Source organism: Xenia sp. Carnegie-2017, unplaced genomic scaffold (genome assembly GCF_021976095.1).
Source record: "Xenia sp. Carnegie-2017 unplaced genomic scaffold, XeniaSp_v1 HiC_scaffold_13, whole genome shotgun sequence".
NCBI classification, from domain to species: Eukaryota; Metazoa; Cnidaria; class Anthozoa; order Malacalcyonacea; family Xeniidae; genus Xenia; species Xenia sp. Carnegie-2017.
The window spans coordinates 10462370-10490352 of NW_025813436.1; the positions used below are offsets into that span (position 1 = coordinate 10462370).

At 36.1% G+C, this 27983-nt stretch overlaps 4 protein-coding genes across 5 annotated transcripts in view; 3 read left to right on the top strand and 1 right to left on the bottom strand.

Moving 5' to 3' along the window:
* LOC124449975 (spatacsin-like) overlaps positions 1-11355 on the top strand; it is a 28501-nt gene extending 17146 nt beyond the window's left edge. The window contains exons 25-40 of the mRNA XM_047000800.1: positions 151-258; positions 953-1130; positions 1231-1430; positions 2049-2180; positions 2279-2581; positions 2656-2772; positions 5885-6163; positions 6500-6637; positions 7920-7977; positions 8055-8219; positions 8448-8590; positions 8802-8909; positions 9562-9730; positions 9922-9998; positions 10075-10382; positions 11036-11355. Of these exons, the coding sequence (XP_046856756.1) occupies positions 151-258; positions 953-1130; positions 1231-1430; positions 2049-2180; positions 2279-2581; positions 2656-2772; positions 5885-6163; positions 6500-6637; positions 7920-7977; positions 8055-8219; positions 8448-8590; positions 8802-8909; positions 9562-9730; positions 9922-9998; positions 10075-10382; positions 11036-11213 (2661 nt within the window). The 3' untranslated portion in view covers positions 11214-11355. The remainder of the gene's footprint in view (positions 1-150; positions 259-952; positions 1131-1230; positions 1431-2048; positions 2181-2278; positions 2582-2655; positions 2773-5884; positions 6164-6499; positions 6638-7919; positions 7978-8054; positions 8220-8447; positions 8591-8801; positions 8910-9561; positions 9731-9921; positions 9999-10074; positions 10383-11035) is intronic.
* An 88-nt stretch (positions 11356-11443) lies between these two features.
* Positions 11444-14532, top strand: LOC124450028 (pre-mRNA-splicing factor ISY1 homolog). The gene is made up of 13 exons (XM_047000803.1): positions 11444-11596; positions 11709-11731; positions 11853-11904; positions 12229-12294; positions 12363-12405; positions 12491-12603; positions 12666-12727; positions 12804-12859; positions 12929-13051; positions 13574-13677; positions 13879-13959; positions 14231-14263; positions 14342-14532. The coding sequence occupies exons 1-13, from the start codon at positions 11594-11596 to the stop codon at positions 14417-14419; spliced, it is 837 nt and encodes a 278-aa protein (XP_046856759.1). The 5' UTR covers positions 11444-11593; the 3' UTR covers positions 14420-14532.
* On the bottom strand, positions 14463-15419 carry LOC124450044 (NADH dehydrogenase [ubiquinone] 1 alpha subcomplex subunit 6-like). The gene is made up of 3 exons (XM_047000804.1): positions 15238-15419; positions 14797-14925; positions 14463-14724 (listed from the first exon to the last, which is right to left on the bottom strand). Exons 1-3 carry the CDS (start codon positions 15343-15345, stop codon positions 14596-14598), a joined length of 366 nt encoding a protein of 121 aa, XP_046856760.1. The 5' UTR covers positions 15346-15419; the 3' UTR covers positions 14463-14595.
* Positions 15420-18440: 3021 nt separating this feature from the next.
* LOC124433531 (cartilage oligomeric matrix protein-like) lies at positions 18441-27966 on the top strand. 2 transcript variants are annotated; one of them, XM_046983307.1, is made up of 20 exons: positions 18441-18684; positions 19093-19299; positions 21018-21379; positions 21464-21542; positions 21625-21707; positions 21782-22015; positions 22123-22230; positions 22371-22478; positions 22549-22708; positions 23031-23146; positions 23294-23346; positions 23555-23640; positions 23718-23816; positions 24386-24564; positions 24887-24935; positions 25004-25200; positions 25296-25370; positions 25451-25548; positions 26294-26433; positions 26600-26754. In XM_046983307.1, the coding sequence occupies exons 1-20, from the start codon at positions 18627-18629 to the stop codon at positions 26737-26739; spliced, it is 2631 nt and encodes an 876-aa protein (XP_046839263.1). In that variant the 5' UTR covers positions 18441-18626; the 3' UTR covers positions 26740-26754. The 2 variants fall into 2 exon arrangements, with proteins under 2 accessions (XP_046839263.1, XP_046839264.1); XM_046983308.1 differs by lacking the exon at positions 26600-26754 and adding an exon at positions 27098-27966 and having other exon boundaries at positions 18457-18684.
* The last annotated feature ends 17 nt before the right edge of the window (positions 27967-27983 follow it).

A 27983-nucleotide genomic window follows, 5' to 3' on the forward strand; every position in this document is an offset into this window, starting at 1 on the left:
TACAAAAATCGGGCGAGATTAGGATGAAAATTAAGGGGAGGGTTAGGGTCAGGCTTGCAGGTAGTTATAGTATGTGGCGGGGTGTTTGTTAGCAAAGAAATCGTGAGTTCACCAACATTTCACAGTGTTTTGATTTCATTTCATTTTCAGAATAATATTCTACTTCCTTTCATGCGATTCTTCGAAGCATCATTGATGCATAAAGATTTCGAAGCAGCTGCTTGTCGGCTTTCTGAATTTGTTGTACAACATAAATGGGTAAGGACATTGATCAAAGTGCGAGTCTACGAAGCGTCTTTGATACATAAATATTTTAAAGCAGCTTGCTCTGAATGGCGTATTTGTCATGGTGAGTGACTGTTGAGTGGGTTCGTAAAAGAACTGTTGAAAACGAAAATAAAGATAGCTATAACATTAAATGACACGTAGCTTGTCGGGAGACATTTCCTCAGGTATGACGTTTGTTTGAAGACAAGCAAAATTGACGTCACTCCCAAACGAAGAGGAGGGTGACTTGTCCCTATTTTAAACGTCACCTTCCTGTTTCGAGGTGATGTCATTCTTCCTTGTTCTAATCACAAATTAAAGTAAGTGCCATTTCATCTTATAGCTATCTTAATTTTGGTTTTCAACATTTCTTTTGAGAACTACTCATCGTAATTCACCATGACAAAGACGATGCTCAGAGCCATTGGCGTACAGGGGCTGTACGCCAATGGCTCTGATCATTTCTAGGGGGGTCAGCAAATATTTTCCCCAACTCACCAAGAAGATTCCACCGTATTTTCGCCCGACTAACGTTAAAAATTTTCCCAACTTTTCACTCTAATCTTTCTTCCCGGGGGGGACAGCTGCCCCTGTCCCCCCGTTCAGTACACCTACGCAGTCAGAGCGACGATTTATTAATTTTGTGTCCTTTGACTTCACTTGAGCACACAAATTTCTCCTTCAGATCCAAGTCAACGACAGCTCAAAACACAAAATGGTTATCAGAGATCTATCCTGGTGCGAGCGTGTTGCTTGTGGCGTGCTTCAGAATATTCTGCGGTCATGTGACACCATTTTTATGCAAGTGGAAGTTGCGAAACTTCTTTGTCATTGTAAATTTGGCAACAGTTTTGCTATTACTGGTAGGTTGTTTAATTTACAGTCACGTGATGACAGAGAAACAACGTCAGCGATAACATGTTACCATTGTAAATCATAAATGTTTCTCATTGTTTTGTCTAGTTCCTGATTTCAAGAAACTTTATGAAATATCGCGTATCCTCGACGAAGGCGAAGTCTTTGCTCAGTGTTTGGATCTCGTATTGGATGAGACAAAGCGATCGTTGATCATGGATAAACTGATTAAGCGTAAAAGATTTGATTTGGCTAGACAGTACGGGACACTCATGGATATATCGTGTGATAGAGTGACCATAATGCAAGTGAGTTAAACTTTCTTTAATTTGGGATTTTGCGAAGGTGTCGTTTTGGGGAACGTTTATTACATAAATAGTGGGAAAGAAGAAGAGCCAGGATTGGATTGGTAGGAAACAATGACACATGTCCTTGAATGTTCTTGAATGTCCTTGAATGTCCTTGAATATCCTTGAATGCTCTTCAATTTTAATTAAAAAATTCAAAGCCTTATGAGCGTGCTTGAAAGTGCCTGAATTCAAATTTGTTTCATCGAATTTTCGCAGACGTATCATCGCACTATTTTTTTTTTCTAAAGTTGTGTTGAAATTGCATCTTAACCCTTTATTGCACAAAAATGTAACTCGCGTGCTAAAGGGGTTTAATGTCAGCAGTTTGGAGTAACATGTCATCTTTCAAGTCTCAGTTCAGGCTTTTGTTTCAATGTTTTCTTACTTTAGTTTTGTTTGTGTAGTTGTGTGCAATTCGAGGTTTTCTTCCTCATTGAAAGTCTTTGAAAAGTTCTTGAATTTCATTACTTAAGCATTGTACGAACCCTGTGTACATGTGTGAAGTTTTCCTTTTGAATATTCGAATTGGGCGATTCGTAGTATAAGAATTTATGTTCCAAGTAAATTGTGCTTTAGATTACATACAAGAAACAAAGTCTGCAAACATCGTGCCTTTGGCAAAACCAACAAGAGCGTATTGCATTCTGGGAAAATTGTGATCGATTCTTTGTCGAACAAGCTTGTTCTACTGCTGGTCAGTTCTTCGAGGTGAACATTGAATTTTGGAAAAAATTGAGTGAAAGCTTTTGCCGATAATACCGTAACATATATGTTCCATAAATATCTACCTTTATTCTATTTCACAGGAACAAGCAAAGGAGAGCTGCATATCCGACTATGAGAAAGCAACATTGCTCTACCTTGCATTAAAATGGCACTCTGGAAAGCGTCCTTGTTGTAAAATGGTTCCTTGGTCCTCGGAAGATCTCGCAAAACTGGAGTGTGAAATGTGGTTGTGTGTCATCAACAACAGAATGAGTTCTAGCAAGAAAATGAAAGGCAAAATTGACCTTAACGACTTTAATTGCTATAAAAACGAGAAAAACTTTGCACAAGAACGTCACGTGTCCATTGACGTCAACTTCTCACATTTAGTACACGACGAACAAGTATGAAAAGTAAAGTTTTAAAATTCATGTTGCGAACTTTGTTGAACTAAGTATTTCGTTCTCTGCGTGTTCAGATGCAGGCTATACTCAAAGACATGCTTGGGGAACTGCTGGACATGGCTCAAATATCTCAAGCTCGACGATTGTCACAATTGTTTGATGTTTATACTGTTGATCTTCATATGGTATTGGTAAGTACTCTTTGTATTGCAGACATTGAATCTATGATATTACTCGTATCAAGGTTATTGCAACTTAGGGCATGTTTATAATGTATGAAATTTCTCTTATCTAAGGTTGTTGCAACTTAGGGCATGTTTATAATGTATGGAATTTCTCTTATCTAAGGTTATTGCAACTTAGGAGATGTTTATAATGTATGAAATTTCTCTTATCTAAGGTTATTGCAACTTAGGGCATGTTTATAATGTATGAAATTTCTCTTATCTAAGGCTATTGCAACTTAGGGCATGTTTATAATGTATGAAATTTCTCTTATCTAAGGTTGTTGCAACTTAGGGCATGTTTATCATGTATGGAATTTCTCTTATCTAAGGTTATTGCAACTTAGGAGATGTTTATAATGTATGAAATTTCTCTTATCTAAGGTTATTGCAACTTAGGGCATGTTTATAATGTATGAAATTTCTCTTATCTAAGGTTATTGCAACTTAGGGCATGTTTATAATGTATGAAATTTCTCTTATCTAAGGTTGTTGCAACTTAGGGCATGTTTATAATGTATGGAATTTCTCTTATCTAAGGTTATTGCAACTTAGGAGATGTTTATAATGTATGAAATTTCTCTTATCTAAGGTTATTGCAACTTAGGGCATGTTTATAATGTATGAAATTTCTCTTATCTAAGGTTATTGCAACTTAGGGCATGTTTATAATGTATGAAATTTCTCTTATCTAAGGTTATTGCAACTTAGGGCATGTTTATAATGTATGAAATTTCTCTTATCTAAGGTTGTTGCAACTTAGGGCATGTTTATAATGTATGGAATTTCTCTTATCTAAGGTTATTGCAACTTAGGAGATGTTTATAATGTATGAAATTTCTCTTATCTAAGGTTATTGCAACTTAGGGCATGTTTATAATGTATGAAATTTCTCTTATCTAAGGCTATTGCAACTTAGGGCATGTTTATAATGTATGAAATTTCTCTTATCTAAGGTTATTGCAACTTAGGGCATGTTTATAATGTATGAAATTTCTCTTATCTAAGGCTATTGCAACTTAGGGCATGTTTATAATGTATGAAATTTCTCTTATCTAAGGTTATTGCAATTTAGGGCATGTTTATAATGTATGAAATTTCTCTTATCTAAGGTTATTGCAACTTAGGGCATGTTTATAATGTATGAAATTTCTCTTATCTAAGGTTATTGCAACTTAGGGCATGTTTATAATGTATGAAATTTCTCTTATCTAAGGTTATTGCAACTTAGGGCATTTTATAATGTATGAAATTTCTCTTATCTAAGGTTATTGCAACTTAGAAGATGTTTATATTGTATGAAATTTCTCTTATCTAAGGTTATTGCAACTTAGGGCATGTTTATAATGTATGAAATTTCTCTTATCTAAGGTTATTGCAACTTAGAAGATGTTTATATTGTATGAAATTTCTCTTATCTAAGGTTATTGCAACTTAGGGCATGTTTATAATGTATGAAATTTCTCTTATCTAAGGTTATTGCAACTTAGAAGATGTTTATATTGTATGAAATTTCTCTTATCTAAGGTTATTGCAATTTAGTGCATGTTTATAATGTATGAAATTTCTCTTATCTAAGGTTATTGCAATTTAGGGCATGTTTATAATGTATGAAATTTCTCTTATCTAAGGTTATTGCAACTTAGGGCATGTTTATAATGTATGAAATTTCTCTTATCTAAGGTTATTGCAACTTAGGGCATGTTTATAATGTATGAAATTTCTCTTATCTAAGGTTATTGCAACTTAGGGCATGTTTATAATGTATGAAATTTCTCTTATCTAAGGTTATTGCAACTTAGGAGATGTTTATAATGTATGAAATTTCTCTTATCTAAGGTTATTGCAACTTAGGGCATGTTTATAATGTATGAAATTTCTCTTATCTAAGGTTATTGCAACTTAGGAGATGTTTATAATGTATGAAATTTCTCTTATCTAAGGTTATTGCAACTTAGGGCATGTTTATAATGTATGAAATTTCTCTTATCTAAGGTTATTGCAACTTAGGGCATGTTTATAATGTATGAAATTTCTCTTATCTAAGGTTATTGCAATTTAGGGCATGTTTATAATGTATGAAATTTCTCTTATCTAAGGTTATTGCAACTTAGGGCATGTTTATAATGTATGAAATTTCTCTTATCTAAGGTTATTGCAACTTAGGGCATGTTTATAATGTATGAAATTTCTCTTATCTAAGGTTATTGCAACTTAGGGCATGTTTATAATGTATGAAATTTCTCTTATCTAAGGTTGTTGCAACTTAGGGCATGTTTATAATGTATGAAATTTCTCTTATCTAAGGTTGTTGCAACTTAGGGCATGTTTATAATGTATGAAATTTCTCTTATCTAAGGTTATTGCAACTTAGGAGATGTTTATAATGTATGAAATTTCTCTTATCTAAGGTTATTGCAACTTAGGGCATGTTTATAATGTATGAAATTTCTCTTATCTAAGGTTATTGCAACTTAGGGCATGTTTATAATGTATGAAATTTCTCTTATCTAAGGTTATTACAACTTAGAGGATGTTTACGTGAGCCCTATATGAAGGACTAGCCCTCACTGTAATGCTGTATTTTACTTCTGTTTTTCATTCAAATTCTAACCATTCATCAAGAGCTCGGCTTGCACAGCGAGTTTTGGTGCTAAATACAAACTGGGAAACAAACCAAAATAGTTGTTGCTTTTTGCTTTTAACGCTTACTTTGTGTGTAAGCTTCCGTTGATGTGTTTTCTTTTCGCCATTGCTGAAAAGCGGTGCCTTATCGCATGCGTTTAATTTTTTGCCCAACATGTAAAGATGCCCAGGAAAATTTATGGCCCAACTTGGCAAGATCTCGTGTGAACAATAGCGAGATCTCGGCTGGCAGGGCTGACCCTCCTCTCGTGTAAACGAAAAACAACTTTATATGGATTTTAAATTGCCCGTGAGATCTCGCTTGGTAGGGCTCTTGTAAACAGTCCCTAAGAATGGTTAATGTAACTCAATTTATCTAAGTCTATCAGTGAAAAGGCGATCTGTTGTAACACGTGTAACAGTGTAAACGAACTGATTTAAACTTTTCGTATAGACATGCATTTTTCTTGCTCGAGAAATCATCACCCCGGACGACATAGACGAAGAAATCAAAGCACAATTAGCCATTCAACGGCAGAGAAAGCTGTCCGACCCGACTTCCGAAAACTATCTTTTTGTCAATTTAAGTCAAAGTTTAAAAACAACTAGTTCATTTGAGTCTTCGTGGACTGCACTTAGCGATAATCTGGCTGCGATACAAAACCTCGCTCAATTGTGTACGGCAGGAAAGATCTGCTGCATTAGAGTAATTGTCGCTTACAAAATTTGTCAGGTGAGCCAAGGGGACATCAGTTTTTATACATGTACATATACAACCCCTAAGAATCCCAATTATCATTGCTATATATTTTTTACATGTATTTATACAACCCCTTGTAATCCCAATTATCATTGCAATTTATATTTATATATGTACTTATACAACCCTTAAGAATCCCAATGTACTCATACAACCCCTAAGAACTCCATAGATCATTGCGATATGTCTGTATATGTCCTTATACAGCACATGCGAATCCCAATTATTGCGTTATATTCATACATGTACATAAACAACCCCCGGCAATCCCAGTAGCATTTCATCTGAAAGTCTTCATATTTTCTTTAGACATTAACTCTTAGCTTCAATGATGTCGTTAAGTCAGAACCAATTAGATTGCTGTACAAACTACTTGATTCAACTTGGGACTATCGCTATCAACTGGCCTCTCAATACATCAGGACGTTTGACTTGGATGTCACTATGGTAACGTATCTTATTGTTCTCTATGCTGGCAAATTTTTAAAGGCTAATTCCATGCAGCTGCATTTTACGCTATAGCGCAAAATGCTCGCACTTTTATTGAATGACGCATGCGCCACTGCGTGAGGTTCAAAAGGTCAGTAGCACTTGCGTGCTCTCGATAGAGCAACGCGACAAAGTTGAATTCATTCTACTTTTAAGTGCGTTGTCTTGCTCTAAAACTCCAGCCTTCAAGATCACTGCAATAAAGCGGTGATTTTCTCATGTTCCTTCTTCTTTAACGAAGTAAATAGATAAAAATTACGTTGTTTTTTAAGCATTAGAGAAGTAACTATCTTTTGTTGACAGCAGCCATGTTTCTTTTCTCAACACAAAGCGCACCAGTACAATTTCCGCCTCGTGGAAAAGCCTTCACAATTGAGAGCAACATACGTCCCAGCATTTTCCTCAATGCGTAAAATGCAGCTGCGTGGAAATGAGCCTTAAGTACCTATGTAATGTAAATGAGTTTTCCAAATGGATGAATAAGACAATAGAGATTATTTCACCTTTTCTGTGGCAATGTAGCAGAAAAGGCAAACAACTTTTGAAAAAATTCATCGCCTAAAGGATGAAAGTGTTTATTAGACGAAAATTTTGTCACGAGTTTAGTTGATTGTTTTGCGAAGAACGTATAAAAGGACTTTACAACCTCTTCAGTAGAAATAACTTTTTTTACCTTTTCTGGAGATATTTAAATTTATTCATTTTAAAAATAACATCGTTATGACATCACAGAACATAACGACATTTCAACGATCGTCAATTTACGACATGCTAACTGACGTCACAAACTGCTGTTTCTCAATGCTAATTATGCAATGGGACGTCATAATGACGTCATTTGCCTTTTGAAGAAAAGTTACATACCTCCAAAAAGTAATGAAATAACACGTTTCTATTAAAGAAGCTTTTAAATCATTTTAAATCGTCTTTACAGTGCAATCAGATAACATTATCGTAAAGTTTGGTGTCATACTTTAAAACACCATAAAACTATTCTCTTTTTATATTTATATTTAAAAGCCCTGTCATATAAGGCAAACCAATAATAAACCCTGTCATATAGGTACAAAGTACAAACCAATCATAAACCATGTCATATATGTACAAACCAATCATAAACCATGTCGTATAGGTACAAACCAATCATAAACCGTGTCATATAGGTACAAACCAATCATAAACCCTGTCATATAGGTAGATGCCGAACCCTTAGTTACCTTAAATTAAGAGTATTTTTTAGGTGGCTAAATTTGTCGCACATTCAATCACGATGTCACTGCAAGTTGATAATGGAACAGGTCGAAAACTTTTTTACATTTTCCTTTTCGTCCATAAGGTTTGACAATTGGCTAACTTCCAGTTTTTTCCTTCTTAGAAATTTTGACGGCTAAAGTGTGTATTTTCAACACATCTTCAAAAGACGATATGAACAACATGATTAGCTTGGCGGAGAGCAAATTGATTCTTGGAGGTTTGCTGTTTGACGAAGCATTGAAGTTTGCTCGGCAGAGAAAAGAACAAAAAACGTTGTCAGTTGCCGGTGTGTACTCAGAAGCATTATTGTTATGGTTTTTTTAACACGTACTTAGTAAGTTAGGTTGAAAAAGTTTATTTACCTAAAATTTGAGAAGTGCAAAATTCGATCAATTCGTAGCTTTGAAAGTTCAGGTAATCCTTCTTGTCATGTACTTAATATAGCAGTTTACTGACAAAATTTTCCGAGAAGTGCAAAATTTGTTTCTAATTCTTAATAATTGATGAATTTTAGCTTTGAAAATTGAAGTGGAACTTCTTATTACCGCCCATCATTGTCAAACCCTGGCGTGTAATATGGAAGGTATCTCATCTGTACTTAGATTGGCTCAATTGTGTACGCGTGCTTTGGCTGACGCCAAGGAATATCAACAAATGGTAAGAATTGCAGTTTATTTGTCTTGAGATGTCTTAAAACTTATTTCATGTATTTTTTATGTCAACGCAAGTGTTACATTTAAATTCTCCCAACGTACATTTTTAAGTTCTTCCAAAGTACGCTCGACGAAATCCAAAACTGCTTTCCACCAATGATAACACGCGTTATGTACATGATATTTAATAAGATAATATCCTGTGTTTCCTTTAGGTTCGACTGTTAACGGGCATTGGGAGATTCTCCGAGATGACGTATATTTTTCAAACGTTATTAGAACATCATCATTTTGAGTTGTTGGTGAGGAAAGGCGTCGAAAATGTGAGTAATCAATTGTCTCATTTTTAAACCAGTCGAGATTCCTTGTTATTCAAAAATCTTTGTAAAAAAATCATACATTTCTTGCTGTGAAGCAGGCTCAAATTACCGAGTTCAAAGCTCAATAGAATTACTAATTTCAGTGGTTGAATCCAGATAAATCTCTACTCTATTAAATTTGCTTGAATTTAGGGGGTTGGGAAGCTATAGATGCCCGGGTGGCGGACACAAATTATTTTGCAGTGTCGTTGTCCCTTGTAGGAAGAACACCCACAAATTTGACTTATTGCTTGAAAATTTGTGATATGCGAATGTTGGGTTTTTACAAGTGTATAAATTTTTCAAATCGGCGAAAAGAGTTTTCGCTCCTACGTGATGCGGTTAAAAGAAGAAAGCGGATTATTAATTCATACTTGAGTTTTAACTGTCGTGTGTTATCACATGTTGAGCATGGAACACCCAAAACTTTCCAAAGCTTCCCCTGCCTTAATTATCTTAATTACCTTTGCTCAAACATTTGTAGCAATCCATAGATTGGTGATCTTGAGTTGAGACTATAGTGATTGTTCATGACTGCCGAGATGCTCAGATGCTGTGACTACTGTATATATTTGTACGATCTGCTAAATTGTATACACTAATCGATCGTTTTCAGGAGAACAAGCTGAAGATTGCTCTTCTTAAATTCTTGGATAAGTATCATCTTGAGGACACGGAGAAGCATTTAATGGTCGCCTATCGTTTCAACATGCATCGTGAGGTCGCCTTAAGCTTCACTGCGTCGGCTGAATTACAAATCCGCAAGCTCTTGAAAAAAGGACTAGGTACGAATGTAGCCATGTTGTACGCTTTGAATGAGAGTTACTACATTACGGAAGTGTTGGAAATGAGATGAAAATACGAGCTTTGTGTTTGTTATGTTTCAGTCACTGTACGTAATTAACACTTGTACGAAAACAACGAATACTTTATTTCCTTTCTAAACTGTCGTTTGGGGGTTGTTTTCACATTTTAGTTCCGAGTAACGAAGTTCGCACTCAGCTTGCGTCCGTAGCGCAGACCTACACTTACGCCATGGAATATTTCAAGCGGGTAAGAATCATTCTTTTCTGACTCTCGGGTCGTGCAAGATTGCTTTGTTTCATCCTGCTCATTCATTATCATTCAGGAAGGATGTTTGCTACAAGCAATGGAATGTGCAAAGAAACATCGGTTGATTGAACTACAGAAGCAACTGTTACCTACGGGCATGGTGATCCTAGATCTCAAAGAGAAGTCCTTTAAGGATTTCTTAACGAAATACAACAACTTTTTCGAAGCGTTCATCGTTGCCGATGCATACGACAAACGATCATTCGATGTTTGGATCGAGCCACTTTTCCATCATGTTATACTCAAGGGAGATACAAAATACCTCAACGAAATGTTGACTGTTGTTCCCATCTCTAACGAGATCTTATCTGAGTTAGTTCGAAGGTAATGAAATAGGCTCGTTCACATGGATTTTTGGTTATTTCTAATGATGAAGTTGGTGGGTGGGAGGCAAAGCTTTAACTTTGCGCTATTGATAAACATCATGGTATGGTTAAAAATATGCCATCATTTCGGATAACGATGGTTCTACAACCGTTTGGTTGGGGTGTGCACAAATTTCGATTAGATTTCATTGGCTTCGTGTTGTCGTTTCTTGTAAATTTTTTTATGTGAAATTCTATTACCGAGACTTTTGGAAGTGTGCTCCATTTAACACTATTTGCAATTGGTTTTGTTCAATTGGTGCATTAGCATGGTGCATGGAAATTGGTACCCTGCCTGTCTTCCCCCTTCTCCCGCCTCCCCCCCTGCCCCCGCCTTCCCCCTTATCCCGCCTCCCCCCTGCCTCCTTTCCTGTTGGCAAGGTTGTGGGGAATTAGAGTTTAGCACGTTATTCGTATCGAAGAATGATCGTGTTTGTCAACCTAATGTTTTCATGGGATTTTAAAAAGTAGTTACCGACTACTGATGTTAGCAACTGTTCAAAAATTTACTCCAATTTCAAGGTTTCATCGTCATTGACTGCGGACTATTTTCTGTTATAATCATCATCTTGCATGGAGACAGACATCAAAGTTTTTTTGTTCATTTCACAGGTATCGTACTGAGCTTCAAAGAAATTCAACAGCCGTAGCAAACATGAAGAAGGTGCTACGTCGTGAAAGAGACATGATATCTCGTTACAAAATCGCGGTTGACCTTGGTTATCATGATGAAATACGTGCTTTGCGCACGCGCGAGTCTGGGGCACTAATCCTCGACAAATATGGCTGAGCCATATATTTATAGTGAATTAACTGGAATATAATGATGGGGGGCGATTGTCGTTTGATTCACATAACTAACTTATTTTAAATACTTTTATGCACAAAGGTTTCAAATCGATGATGAATGAATAGTAAATTATTACTTTCTAGGTTTTGTATATAAGTTATTGCTTGAGCTCACTTCGGTATATGTTGTCCTGGGTAATCCTCGTCGATGGAAATTAGTCGCTTTCAAATTCATCATGGCGTCCTTGATAGTCGAATACATTTGTTATCAAAGTGATAAAGTAAAAGATTAACAAATGTCTCGTCTGTTTTCTTCGCATCGGCAACATTAAGTGATTTTTTTTATTACTGCATAAGTTCTTTTTGAGAAAATTGTTGGTAATGGTAAGTGTACTTTCGTGATTGTACATTAAGATTTGAAATGATTCCCTGTATCACACTCTCCAGTGTCGAATCTCTTTCAAATTATGTTTTATGCCAATTTTCTTTATTATAGGCGCGTAATGCGGAAAAAGCGATGTAAGTACACTACAAAAGTACAGCATTTTTACACGCAATCATACTGTGAATTATGAAACCTACAGAAACTTGCATTTCAAAGTTAAAGCAAATCTGATGTTAAAAAAGTTGTTCATTTCAGGGCCATGATGTCCAGATGGACGGCCATGGTAAGAGACGAAGGAAAAGTTACGGTATGTAAAAAAACCTTTGTATTTAAAACCTCTATCACTGCAAACGCCTTAACTTACAAATTCTTACATGTTTGTAAATGTAGATTGTCCAGGTTAGTATGGTCCTGAGAAGGACTGTTTTTGTTGTTGTTGACTGACATTTCAACAACCTTTGCGGTAGTCATTTTTTGACTCTGAAGATGACTACTGCTAAGGTTGTCGAAACGTCAGTCAACAACAACAAAAACAGTCTTTCTCAGGACTATACTAAACTGGACTATCCACATATACATGTAACGATACTCCCGGGTTCAAACCATTTACTTTATTACAAATTCTTGATAGGAAAGACGTCCTTATCTTGCAACTGAATGCTCTGACTTGCCAAAGGCAGAGAAATGGAGAAGACAGGTTTGTATTAATTTATTTCAAATATTTGTAACATATTTTTACTACATGAATGGCCATATTTTGTATAGATTATTGGTGAAGTTTCGAAGAAAGTTGCCCAGATCCAAAATGGTGATTTATGATTAAGTTTATTTATAGACACCTCTAACATGTAAGGATGATTCTAAAATTCTCAAGTTTCATGTTTGACTTGTAGCTGGTCTTGGAGAATTTCGAGTTAGAGACCTAAATGATGAGATTAACAAATTGTTGCGTGAAAAACGACATTGGGAAGATAGGATATTACAGCTAGGTGGACCAGATTACAAGGTAATGCTTTCGTGTCTTACTGTTTGCTTGATTTTTGCTCATTAGTTCTGTGCATTTCTTAGAGAGTTGGTCCAAGAATGTTGGATCATGAAGGAAAGGAAGTTCCAGGCAACAGAGGATATAAGTAAGATCACGACCAATTTAATTACTTTGATCACAAATGTTTTCAATATTTGATAAATTTCCGTGTTCATTCCTAGATACTTCGGAGCGGCAAAAGATTTACCTGGTGTTCGAGAGCTTTTTGAACAAGAACGTATGTTCTTAAGTCGAATCTTAAATCACTCAATTAATATTGATAATTTTATTTAATTTTCTTTTGTAGCTCCCGCACCTCCTCGTAAAACAAGAAGTGAACTTATGAGAAATATTGACGCTGATTACTATGGATACCGGGATGAAGACGATGGAGTGTTGGTGCCTCTTGAAGAGAAAGCTCAGAAAAAAGGTACAAAATTAGATTGGTATATGAAAAATGTTCCGCCATCTGGAAAAGTCTATTTTAAACGAACTGAATTATGTTCATTTCTTAAATGAAGTACTAATGGAGCCGCACAATACCCTAACCCTAATAATTTTCAAAGTAAATTTCTTACAAGTTTTCTTACTTCTCGAACAAATTGATTTAAACTTCATACGTTGAACAAAATCCCTGTATAGGCAACATATAGTAGGGTAACATTACATGTGATTAGCATGATTCCACCAGGTCAGTTGCCTTTTCTGACCAATAGGAATATACTAAGCTTCCCAACCATAGCCAGCAATGTGATTGGATATTCAGCCATGAGTTTTACAGTGAAGTGACTCTTTTGTTTATAGCTTTTACGTATTGAGACAAAATTATTTGACTGATCCTCTTAATATTTTGTCAAGTGTTCATAACTTGTTTGTAAACAATACTGTTTTAGTGTTTAATGACTTTAAAACTGCGAGTCCATTTTCTTTCATGGTGTTTTATTTTGTTCAGCCTTGGAAAAGGCCATGTCAGATTATGAGAAGCAAAAAGCCACAGGAGAGGTGGCTCAAGTTGAAGAAGAAGAAGACATATATGCTACTGTTGCTGAAGATAATGTAAGCATACTCTTTTCATGTCAAAGAAAAATCTGGATGCATGGGTTTACAAAAGGTTTTCATGCTGTGCTGTCATTTTAAATGAGGAAGAATTTATCATTGTGGTCCTCAGTTTCGATGGCTTTTTAAGTGAACAAGAATGTGACATGTTTCATGGACATACACCACAGCATCACAATTTGTTAAATGGCAAAATTTTAGGAAAGTGATGAAGATAAGGAAAGTGAAGAACAAGATGAAAGCAAATTTGTCTCACATGTAGCCGTACCATCGCAGGAAGAGGTATGTTATCTAAAGCATAACAAGAGGCACACTTTAGTGGAGTGTGGGAATTAGACACCTCCAGCTTTTGTACATCATGTAAAAAAAAGTTGGTCCAGAAAACTGAGAGAACAAAAAATTCATCCAACTAAAATTGTGAGCTTTTCTATCAAACAGAAAAGCATAGAACACTAACCAAATTTTGGGGCCACTGACCACAACCATGTATACAACAAATAAATTCCACATAATACTATTTCATACAAAACCTAATGTGTGACTACTTGACTAGGTTGAAGCTTTGTTAGTTCAAAGGAAGAAAATGGTAAGTACGCATATAATAATACCTGTAATAATTAATACACTGTATTGTGCTTAAGCTCAAAATATAATTTTCTCGTAGGAACTGCTGGAGAAATATGCTAGTGAAACGCTAATGCAACAGAGTCAAGATGCCAAAACACTTCTTGGTTTAACGTGAAAACACTTCTTGGTTTAACATGAAAACACTACTTGTCGAAAAGTTAAACAAAAATATTTATAATCTCTATAACTTTAGAGGGAAAAAACATAATTACAAAATGGCAAAGTTCATTTCTCATACTGTATAGATTTAGGATCTTCACTATCACAAAAATTGTTCATCTGTAGCTTAATTCAATCAGAGCCATCATAAAATCGTGACAAGAAGTCTGTCTTTCTCTCTGGATATGTTTCCTTAAAATACCTCATGATGTGTGTTTTTTGCTTCCAAATCTTGTGCGTCTCTTCCAGCTCCATTCTTCCCTGTAAACACGACAAATTTTCAAACGAAAGAACAATGTGATAATGTTGAAATACCATACGATGTATGCGAACCTTAATGACCATCATATCGATGGATTTAATATCTTGAATATGTGAATATTTCTTAAATTCTTCCTTTAGCTTCTCCCGCCCTTGACGAACAGTTATATCCAAAGCGTACGCATTGACGGCTCGGGGAATCTGGAAAATTTTATCAGAAAGAAATAGGGTACGATTTAAATTGTGTAATAGGAATTAGTCTTCATTTAAACGACCGTACAAAGGAAAAATTGCGCGGTATCACACCATTTTTATTGTTTGTAAAAAAATTGCACATCGCTGCAATAGTTAAGTATAGTTAACTATGGATACAAAATGAAAAAATATGCTACTAAATGCCTCAAAGCAAACTACTTGAGCAACGTAGCTGTGATTTTGAATTCTCATTCATCAATAATCATATAAAACTATTTCACGCAAACTGTAATGAAAAGTATCTACTACAGAACTTACTTCTCTATACCATGCACGATATAGATTCATAACTCGTCTTCTTGCTTCTACGGATGATTGAGATAGCAAAGGTTTGATTATCGTTGTCGACTTTGAAACGGACGCCATGTTTGTTGAATCCTGCTGAATAAGATTAGGGATTATCCAAGGTGAGATAAGCTTAGATTTAATCAAGTGATTACGTCGGGCTCATCTGAATGATTTATAGAATTACGGAATTAGCTAATTCGTGAAAATTTGCTAATTCGTGACAGCTTTCATACATTTAAACAGACGTGAACAACAGACAGCTTTATCAAAGCACTTGTTTCTCTTTCAAGTTCTAGACGCAGTTTGTTTCACCTTTAGATAATCACATGATAGCGAGTACACGTAAATGGCACAAAAAATGACCCAAGATTTATTAGGTGTCTGGACTGATAATTGATAGAAACCATCAGAATTACATAGATAAGGCAAATCTTCCTTGTTCTCATTTTAAGATGACAAAATCATGATCAAATTCCTCGTGTTTCATTCAACTCTGTCATCAGTAAAATGCTAAATACGTTATAATCTTTGCTAAAATTTTTTCCAGCGATTTGTTTATTTCATACAAAATTCAGCGAACTAAATTTATCACTTAAATGTAAGAAATGTAGCTTTATGAGTAACGTGAAATACTTTTTAGCTGGTAATATTTGAAAGTATTTTATCCTAACCTTGAGTAAACTTTTGAGCCAAAATTATTCTCATTTGGCAAACCCCTTAAAGGACTAAAAGACTCAAGAAAAGCCTTTCCTATACATGAAAATAGACCAAAGAAAAAAGGAAATGAAGTGTCTTTCTAATCGTAATCTTATTTTCTTTGTCGTTACATGTTGTAATCTTTATTACCTGGCAGACGTACGTCAGTTAACGTAAATCGTTTCCCCTTTGTTTCTCAAGGAAATAATGTAATGACATCGTTTGTAAGAGGCTTATCCTTCATCGAAAATGCAGCACATATCCACTGAAAGGAGGTTGGTTTTATTGTTTAAACTAGTGAATAAAATTCTTTAAAATTTTTACCGATACAATTTTAGTGAAAAGCAGTTTTTGTACAAAAGTCATTAGTTGGTATCTTTATTAAATATACAAAAAGCGTTTTTCTCGCTGGTAAGTCTTGTCTTTTTGTGTGTCCATGACGAATTTCCTTGTCGTTTGCTGTTAGATATTCCTTGTATTCACTTCATCGTTTGCAGGTGAGCAATCATTGAGATACTTGGGAATCATCAGATATGTTTAAAGCAACATAACCAGTTTTAAAATCGATTACCAGCCGACAATTGTAGTATAATATGAAGCTTCTCCTAATGGAAGACTCGTGTTTAACTCAATATTTTAAAAAGAAACAAGAAGGTTTTTATTTGAAAAGTTATAATTCGAATTTGTCAGAAATTCGTCATGAGACTATAACATAACTAGTTCTTATTGCCAGATTAGTTTTCTGACCAAAAACTTCCATGCAAAGTGACACACTTAAACTTCGCAAGAGGGTCAATTTTTCTATGCTGGAGCCAAACAGCAGGAAGGAAACATTTACCAAACCTCACAAAACTCTTTGTTGAGGATTTGAATCGCTGCTTTGAACTTTGAAGAGCATGTTTGTCGAGGTAGATGGCAAAATGTACAACATTGCTGGTTGTAAAAAGAACTGTTGAAATTGAAAGCCATCTTTTTCTTAATTTTTGTTTTCAACACAACTTTTTACAACTATAGCAATGTTACTCTTGTCATCTACCTTGACGAAGACGCTTTTCAAAGCAGCATTTGAATATTTCTTAGCTAAAAGTTACGACAACCATATCTTTGATTAAAATTACAATCGTTGTAACTGAAAATTTAGCGAGGCACTGGGATGGACAAAAATCGAATAGCGAAATTGTTTACGTTGAAGTTCTTAGAAGCGACAAATGGGTTCGGCTTCTTCAACATAAGTAGTTTAAGTATAGGAAGTTTTTATTAAGTAGTCGATTGACACTTGTGCAAGATAATAAAGTCATGCATACCACAGGTTTTGGGAGATAATTGAATTGACATAATCTTAACGCGTTTTTTACATTAAACAGCAAACAACTCTTTATTGTCTTTTCTAGTTCTAGAAATTATTCAGCAACGTCAGCCTTGCAGAGGTAACTTTGTTGCATTGTCTTAAGTTTACGGGCTTAAGGTAGTCATTTAATTGAATAATAGAGATAATATCTATCCCATACTCTAGGGGAAATAAAGATCGTAAAGATAACTAATGTCTGTTTGTTTATACATAAAAACGGTGTAAGCGCATTTGATCAGAGTTGACTTGAAACACCGTTTGTAAATTGCACTTTACAAATTTGAAAAAATGCTCACATTGTGATGTAAGTTATAATCACATTTTGTTGTTAGGAATTTAATGTTGCAATAACACGCTGTTGTTGTTTATGACTTGAGAAAAATTCACGTATTGTTTTGCAGGGAGCACAATTAAAAGGTCCGGGCTTCCACAGTGCTAATGAGTGACAATTCAACAAACTGCTGCGATGTCCATCGCCGTTTATATGCCAAAAAGTCCAAACTACTTCAATTTTGAATGCTTAACCTGATGCAAAATTGCGCAGACTATGCAAATGTGCGGTGAAATGTTTTTATGCCAAAAAGTCCAAACTACTTCAATTTTGAATGCTTAACCTGATGCAAAATTGCGCAGACTATGCAAATGTGCGGTGTCTATCGCCGTTTATATGCCAAAAAGTCCAAACTACTTCAATTTTGAATGCTTTACCTGATGCAAAATTGCGCAGACTATGCAAATGTGCGGTGAAATGTCCGTCTACAGTACAGGTTTGTTTTCTCAATTTTCGTTTTTCCTTCGAGAATTTTCTTCCTACCGCAGCAGGTAGCAAAGATAATTTCTTTTAAGCAAATAATCCTTAGCCATGTAAGTACTATCAATTCTTGTATGAAGTGCGAAATTGAGTATAATTGAAGTATAATTGACAGCTGAGAAAGCAATATAAAAGAATTTCTTAGTAATTTAGCATGACGATAGGATCTCTCAAAATCTAGAACAGCTGAGGTGTAGGGAAAATTTTTTTCAAGACCTTTTTCATATGTTCTGCTGAGTCGATCGTTCTGTTTCAATTAATGCCGTCAATCTTTTCTCCTTTAAAATATGCATCAGTGTGTTTCTCGACCTTTCACATCGCGGATGTCATTAAAATATTTTCCATGCTTGCTGAGAGACTCGATTGACGTCTGGAAAATTCTAGCCGCTCGTAGGTGATTACAGGTGTACATATAAGACTGGTGTCAGACTGCTAAGGTTAGACTTTAATGTGAACAGCGCGAAAAGAGAAGAGAAGTAAGCGAGATAACAGTATTTGCTGAAGATGAATTGCCTAACGATAGTCCTTTCATTCCTTTGCTTAAGTACGGTCTACACAAATGGTACGTTTGTATTTGTATTATCGTTATGCATGCAGTAGTTATTGAAATAAGCAAATGCGAACTTTCAAGCAAAATGAAATGAAGTATAAGCTGACGCAAGCTAGATTCGTAAGTACCAGTTACGTAGCCAGTCTGGGAGCTTGGTCTCTCATGAATAAATTTCTTTGGAAATCGAATGAAAAGTGAAATTGTGCACGAACGGATTGTATGAACGTGCTGACTGCGTCATTCGTAAGATTGTTGATGTCATCGCGAAAAGTGTTTTGCTCATCTCTGTTTTCATTAAATGCATTTTTTTCACGAATTTTCAGACAACCCTCGCATGTAAAAAAATAGCCAAGTTGCTGACGATATACCACAGCTGCATTTATCCCCCCGGCATTTATCCCCACAGTCAATTTTCTTTAGAGGTTTCGCTCATGGACGATTTCGAGCAAGATTTATCATTGGGCTTGCAAAAAGTTGAAAACGTGACTCGTTACTGTTACCGTAGAAGAAACGGAAATACGAACAGTAAAATAAAGGCAAGCTCGCAAATCAGGGATCGCTTTATCAAAGTCATGCAAAGCGATATGTTCTCACTTACGTCACAAATCAAAATAAAGCAGCTAAGAGGTACTTCATGTAATATTTACTACTTTTCTCAGCTTGCTATTAAACGTATAATGTATACAAGTAGCTTTTTTTTAAATTGTCACGACAGATGTTTCATGACAAGTAATGGATTCATCCTGGAAAGGTCAGAGTACATTAACATAAATATATTTCCAATTCAAAATATTTTATAACTAATCATGTTGGTAATATACGGTTCTTAAATATATAAGTCATCCTCATTCTGTCTGAGGATGACTTTGAAATAAAGTCGAAAATTTACAGTTTACTTCTGGTTTTGTTTTGATTCATATTTTGCAATCTCAAGATGTCTCGTTTCTTCGGAATTTGCTTTATATTATACTTCCTTAAATATATATATTAGAGATTTCCAACCAGCCAACCGCATCGTTGTTATTTAAAATTCAATTTTTGAACTAAAATGTATTCTGACCTACATCCAAGATGCACCCTTTCATATGACCCCATCATGGGAGGAATGTACTGTATTGAAATACCTTTCAATACCATTTGAACATATAGGTACAGCATAGTTTGTTTTCTTCACCGTGCAAAGACGTATTTGAACATATAGGTACAGCACAGTTTGTTTTGTTCACCGTGCAAAGACGTATTTGAACATATAAGTACAGCACAGTTTGTTTTGTTCACCGTGCAAAGACGTATTTGAACATATAGGTACAGCACAGTTTGTTTTGTTCACCGTGCAAAGACGTATTTGAACATACAGGTACAGCACAGTTTGTTTTGTTCGCCGTGCAAAGACGTATTTGAACATATAGGTACAGCACAGTTTGTTTTGTTCGCCGTGCAAAGACGTATTTGAACATACAGGTACAGCACAGTTTGTTTTGTTCGCCGTGCAAAGACGTATTTGAACATATAGGTACAGCACAGTTTGTTTTGTTCGCCGTGCAAAGACGTATTTGAACATACAGGTACAGCACAGTTTGTTTTGTTCGCCGTGCAAAGACGTATTTGAACATATAGGTACAGCACAGTTTGTTTTGTTCACCGTGCAAAGACGTATTTGAACATATAGGTACAGCACAGTTTGTTTTGTTCACCGTGCAAAGACGTATTTGAACATACAGGTACAGCACAGTTTGTTTTGTTCACCGTGCAAAGACGTATTTGAACATATAGGTACAGCACAGTTTGTTTTGTTCGCCGTGCAAAGACGTATTTGAACATATAGGTACGGCACAGTTTGTTTTGTTCGCCGTGCAAAGACGTATTTGAACATATAGGTACAGCACAGTTTGTTTTGTTCGCCGTGCAAAGACGTATTTGAACATATAGGTACAGCACAGTTTGTTTTGTTCGCCGTGCAAAGACGTATTTGAACATATAGGTACGGCACAGTTTGTTTTGTTCACCGTGCAAAGACGTATTTGAACATATAGGTACAGCACAGTTTGTTTTGTTCGCCGTGCAAAGACGTATTTGAACATATAGGTACAGCACAGTTTGTTTTGTTCACCGTGCAAAGACGTATTTGAACATATAGGTACAGCACAGTTTGTTTTGTTCGCCGTGCAAAGACGTATTTGAACATACAGGTACAGCACAGTTTGTTTTGTTCGCCGTGCAAAGACGTATTTGAACATATAGGTACAGCACAGTTTGTTTTGTTCGCCGTGCAAAGACGTATTTGAACATATAGGTACAGCACAGTTTGTTTTGTTCGCCGTGCAAAGACGTATTTGAACATATAGGTACAGCACAGTTTGTTTTGTTCGCCGTGCAAAGACGTACGGACCGCAAAAAATTGTTCGTCTGGTGGATAAATGTCTCCCGGAAATTGGTCGGTATTTCCTTCATGGACAACAGCAAACGCATGAGGATACTTTATTTTTCGAATGTCCCATTGGAAGCGAAAAGGTGGTTTGAGCTAAAGCTTGAGTTTGATGGTTTCCTCAAAAGCAAACCGATTGTTGAGCTCTTCGTAAACGATACGAAAGTTGGAAGGAAGGTGCTCACGAATGTTTTTCGTGATAAATCCACAATAAACGTGAAAGACCTGGAAGTTCGTGTCGCCGAGATGTGGGGGTTAACAGATAAATACTCAGCTCCAAAGGTTAGTCGTGTTTGTTTTTTTTTCTCACGAAAAGAGAATCGTGAATCATCCAATTGGAATTCTGATGAAGTCTTCTGTTTATAGGTGTGCATGAAACAACTGAAGATTTTTACCAGTATAATAGAGGTTGCTGGCGGTATCAGTGACAAATCTCATTCCACAGGTGAAATTATCTTTCCCAGACTCATCATTCATTCCGCATATGTAAGTAACAGCACTTCATAGTTTCGGTCTTTTTAACTTAGTGATCGCAAAGGCAGACATGAACGCACTGGAAGTGCGTTTAACAGAGAGTCTAACTGCTGCTTGCGACAAGTCGATGGCCAAGGTAATTCTCCTTACTCTTGTGAAATAAAACTGCACTTAGTTCGATCTTCAAACTTTTTTTCGACCTACGATCAGTTGATGGAAAACATGAAAATGACGCTGAAATCCTGTGGACTTTGCGACAAAAGTCAATTACCGATCGTCGAACCTGTTCCGAACATAACGACAACAGAAACAGATGAACCATACCCAAATAAAACCACGATAGAAGACCAAGTGGACGAAGAACCATGTCCACCCGGACTCAATTCCTGTCATCGTAAAGCAACGTGTGTTCCGAATGTCCTTGCGGGTGGCAATCATTGTGAGGTAGGCAATTATGACTTCTACCAGTTATGATAACAAACCAATAGCACACCGTTTAATAATCTTCAGCCAATCACAATCCACGTTAGTGATCATACCATTACTTTCAGTGTAAGCTGGGCTTTGCTGGAAATGGCTACAGCTGTGCTAAAGACACAGATTTGGACGGTTTTCCTGACAAAGATATTCCAAACTGTAAAGAGAAACAATGCAGAAAGGTAAGGCGATCCACGAACATCCCCGAACTTCCCCGAAGAAATTTCACCTGTACTTCCGGTTATTCACGATGATGTAAAGTTCTTGTCTAGTCTAGCAGGCTACTATGCTATTTCTATCTTATAATTGAGGCCTCGTTTAGGATAATTGTGTTAGTAAACCAAACAGCGGACAAGAAAACACTGACGAAGATGAGTTGGGAGACGCATGCGACGAAGATGCTGACAACGATGGTTTATTGAATGGAAAGGTGTCTTTGTTTTTCTTCCAAAAGTTTACTCGTGTTTAAAAACCTATTTCATGAATTTTTTTGCACTAAGGACAACTGTCCATTTAACTACAATCCAAGTCAAAATGATGCAGATGGCGACCGAATTGGCGATGCTTGCGATAACTGCGTCGATACTCGAAACCGAAATCAAGTAGACACTGATAGAGATGGCAGAGGAGATGCTTGCGTTGAAGACTTAGACGGAGATGGTATGACGAAAATATATTAAATAAATAAAGAATATTATAGAACACAGTTCCTGATTTATAAATCACATTGTGTGTTGGTCAGTTAGAGAATGTTAGGGGGAGTCTCAGGAATCCTGGATTAAGGGGGGGTGGTCTCAGGAATCCTGGATGACGCTTTGCTCTGAATGCACGTTTACCAGACCAACCAGAATATTAAAAAATGGTAGTATCGTTTTCACGAAGAAACAGTGTTTACTTTTGAGACAAATGTAAAGCAGCTTTACTAAACATTGAGAATTGAAGGAAACAACTGTCCTTTTACGAAACTTTCATAAACATTTAGAAATCACAGAAAGAGATAACTGTCCTTTGATAAAGAACAAAGATCAAAAGGATTCAGATGGCGACGGTCACGGAGACAAATGTGACAACTGTCCCTTTGAAGCTAATCCAGGACAGGTCAGCGTTGATGATTTTATATAATCTCACACGTCTTTAAAACAACAAATATGTACACTTTCTAACCAACGACCATATTTTGAGATTGGAAATCAATACTCAAGGAGAAAAATCAATTTTAATTTTATAAATTCGTTCGTGTTTTAGGAAGATGTTGACCAAGATCTAGTTGGTGACGTATGTGATTCAAATATAGATAGGTAATGACCATTTTTCTCTTTATTTCATACTTTCGAGCGACAACGTTGCCTGAAATTCCCTCCCTCCGTAACACATAAACGATGACCTTACTTAACATTTCATGTATCCCCCGAATATCCAACACAACAACTTTTCATGGAGTTTCATACCCTCCCCTCACCAGAGCACATAACTTTCTATATATGTGTGATCGATTTGAATTCCTAGAGACAAAGATGGCGTTAACGATGATGATGATAACTGCGTTAATACAATCAATCCTGGACAATTAGATACAGATTTGGATGGAATGGGTAACTAAACAATGGATTCAAAGCATTCTGATGTTTGCAATCATGAAGATAGTGCGACGTTTTTATTTGTTATGAAGGTGATGAATGTGATCCGGATGACGATAATGATGGAATATTAGATGATGTAGACAATTGTAGACTTACGAAGAACGAAGATCAAGAAGTTGATCCACTCTGTAAGTGATGAAAAGAATCCTTTATTTTCTTTCTCGCACCTCTACAACTTATTTTTCCTACAAAATGTTTCTTTTTGCACCCATGGGAGAAAGTCTTGTTTATCTTACGGGCGATTCCCGCGTCTCGTGTGTCTGACATTTACATTGTGATACTGTTGTCATTCTTGGTTCTAAGCGTAGGCAATAATTAAGACCTTAAAAAGTCTAGGACATTTATTGTGTCTTAGTGTGACTTTACCTAACAATCTATTCTGTCACTGTTCACAGTCTTTTAAAGTTTTTCTCCGAGATGCAAAGGCAAATGTGCTGCGCGTCGTGTGTGGGTCTTCCTTTGGTCTTTTGGACCAAATGCACGCTTTGTGAACATTGGCACGGCAAAGTAATGAAAAACACATAAAACACTACATCCAATAAGATATATTAACATTATATGACACGTGTAGGCTCAATTTCAGAAAATTTCCCTCTTCTGAAAAACCCAGATTATCAGCCAGACGATGTAATCTATCTGTATTACTTTTTTCTTTCTACAAACCTCTCTTAACAACATTATGTATTGTATCCTGCAGCCAGAAAATACGGTATTGCTTGTCAGGGCGATTACGATGGCGACAATATCACGAACAACGAAGACAGTTGTCCGGAAAACAAGAACTATGGATCAGTGAGTTTCGTCGACTATCAGACTATTAACCTGGACCCGAAAGAAGAAGAACAAATCGATCCAGTATGGAAAGTTTTAGATCATGTAAGTGTTTGAATATTGAGACCGTTTGAAGCATCTTTGTCCCATACAAAATATTCTATCAAGAAGTCTAATGCCAGTGTTCTAAAACCTCACTTACACTCACTGAGTCCCACACAGAAATCTCGTTTTCTTGCAAATCGATAGTGGCAAGACCTTTCCTCGTCAGTGGCAAGACTTTTGTTGTAAAATTTCAAATAAAGCAATCGATGGAGTGAAATCACCGCACTCAGCACTCAAAGAGTTTTGAGGGGATTTTAAAATCTTACTCAGTGAGTGCGAGCGAGGCTTAACAGAAATTTTCATTAAGTAAGCATATTTATAGGGCAAAGAAATCTCTCAAATTGAAAATAGCGATCCCGGAATGGCTATAGGTACGATAATGAAAGTGCTCTTGGATCGTCGAATCATGGAATCTAACAGTTTTATAATGCATTTTCAGGAAAGCAGTCATTCCGCGGAGTGGATTATTACGGTACCATATACGTGGACACGAACGTAGATAATGATTACTTTGGCATCATATTTGGTTATCAAAGCAGCAGTAAGTTTTATGCTGTGATGTGGAAGAAACTTGGTCAGATCTACTGGGACAAAGAACCTTTTGAAGCCATTGGCAGAACTGGTTTGTCCATCAAGGTAAGGTAGAATTGTGTTTGAGGTGTGAAATAACCATCGGTTTAATGATTGCTCTTTTACAACCAACTGCTTTTAACTTATTTCAATCTTACAAGGTGGTCAATTCAAACACGGGACCTGGACCCGAGCTGCGCAATGCGTTGTGGAACACAGACAGCACTGAAAACCAGGTAAATAGATAAGCGTCTTATTTTCTACTAAATGCAGCAACAATGATTTACGCACAAAACTTTACTATTTAATTTCGTAGGTGCGAACTTTATGGCATGATACAAGAGAGCTTGGTTGGACTGAGAAAACCGCCTATCATTGGCAACTAAGATATCGTCCGAATACTGGATATATTAGGTAACAACAGGATCAATTAAATAACTGCGGGATTCATTAGGGGTATGTTAGATTACTACAGGATTCATTGGGTAACTACAGGGTATATTAGATTACTATTGTATTCATTAGGTAACGACAGCGGTATTTAATATAACAACAGGATTCATTAGGTAACTATAGGATATATTAGTTAACCATTGGACTCATTAGGTAACTACAGGGTATATTAGGTAACTACAGGATTTATTAGGTAACTACTGGGGTATTTTAGATAACTACAGGATTCATTAGGTAACGACAGGGTATATTAGGTAACTACAGGATTTATTAGGTAACTACTGGGGTATTTTAGATAACTACATGATTCATTAGGTAACTACTGGGTATTTTAGATAACTACAGGATTCATTAGGTAACTACATAATACACTAGATAAAAGCAGGATTTGTTAAGTAAGTACAGAATGTTTTAAGTCACTATGTTATGTCACCATTCCTTGCCTTTTTTTATTCTAAGAAGCTCTGCATAGGAAGTTTCAAACACGTTGAATATAGTCAACTTTGTGAGCGAAATATCAAGTCGTCTTGAAATGTTGCGCTTTTGTTTAGATGAGTTAGCCGAACCGCGATACAGGCTAGTTTTTAAACTTTGTGCCCATGTTGGGGATCATTTGATCATTTCATTTTAAGAATTTTTCCATGCTTTCAAATTTTGACTGGATTTCCTATAGACCAGTTTCTACCAATTATTTCTTTGTGCGCAGGCTCAAGATATTTGATGGAAAAAAGATGGTGATCGACACAGGAGTTCTTCATGACAAAACCTACTCTGGGGGTCGTATTGGAGTGATGTCATTTTCACAAGAAAAAGTCAGCTGGTCAAAGATTTTCTATCGATGTAACGGTTAGTGATTAGTTATTGTCATAAGTTTCATAACTACCATGGATTTTGAACAATGCGGAGTATTTCCCCCATTAAACTACATTTGCAAGTTCGGAAGATATGGAAAAATTTCTACTCGTGCGCTTTGGTAATTAAGAAATAAAAAATGTTTACTTTGTTTGCACAGGCTTTTGCAAACGTGGGAGATCTTTTGAAGAACTCGAGTGCAGATCAGTGCACATGCTCGAGAGCCCTCACAAACGTCTGCGAGGCTTTCATAAGTCCCTGTGTACACGAAAAACATCTTTTATTCGTTTTATAAGATAGCAATAATGCGAAACAGATAAATTTAAAAAAGATAAATTTAAAAAGAAACGTTTTAATTTTTCGTCTAACATCTATTTATGTACTTGTAAATTCTCTTTGATTGATTATTTGACTGGCCTCGGATGGGTTTGCACATGCGCTGATGCAAACTCAGCTATCGACCAATCAGTGCACGCGGCACAGGCTATTGCAAACTCAGCTATTGACCAATCAGTGCACGCGGCGCAGGCTATTGCAAACTCATTTATTGACCAATCAGTGCTCGCGGCACAGGCTATTGCAAACTCAGCAACATGACCAATCAGTGCACGCGTTGTATTGTTATTTTTTAAAAGATGGTTCTAAACATCCATTTTAGATGGTTCTGTGAAGTAAAACGGCATTGGACATTATGGACACGTCAGGATTAGCTATGACCACAGAATAGACATCTAACAGAAGGCTCACTCGGCTTAAGTCGGGGCGTATTTTTTCACTACGCATGCGTGACTTCCCAGCAAGATACTTTCACCAAATCAATATGGAATAGTGTAGCACGAGAATGCTATTTTACTAATAATTCACATTTAAAGCAAAAGTTTACCGGAATTTTTACAAAATGTTACCATCTTGCGAAGACGATAAGGTTCCAAGCTTTTGTAGTGCAAAACGATATATTTATAAAAACATCTATATTTTCTATTGCGATCCAGCGGAAGTATCTTGCTGGAAGGCATGTCTGCTTAGAATTTGCTTCAGAAACGTGGGGGACACGAACATCAAAGATTCCGACACGAGTGGACCTTCTGTTAAGATATCTCTTCTGTGCTATAACCTTGAGAAAATCCCACAATGCCATGCATGTGTAGTTGACAATACATAAATGTTCATTCGTGCAACGTAATTTAGATCACGGAATTTAAAATGGAACTAAAAATGACTACAAAAAAAGCGAAAAAACTAGAAGTGTGTATAAATTAATGAAAAGCTATGGCATTGAGGAATTTTTTTTAGAATACTCAAATAGTAAATCCTTTCTCTCAAATAAAGCAAAATTTAACAAATCAATTTCAATATCAAAGAATTTTGTTCAGTTGTGTGTGGATTACCTTTTTCGAAAACGAAAATCATTTACCTATAAAGCCGAACATTGATTCGCAAGAAACGTTTAAGGAAATTTGAATTCAATTGACTTAAAGTGCCAGCGGATCGAAAATTATGCTATTAAAATTATAGTTTCTTTTAAAAGAACTCGTAAAATGACA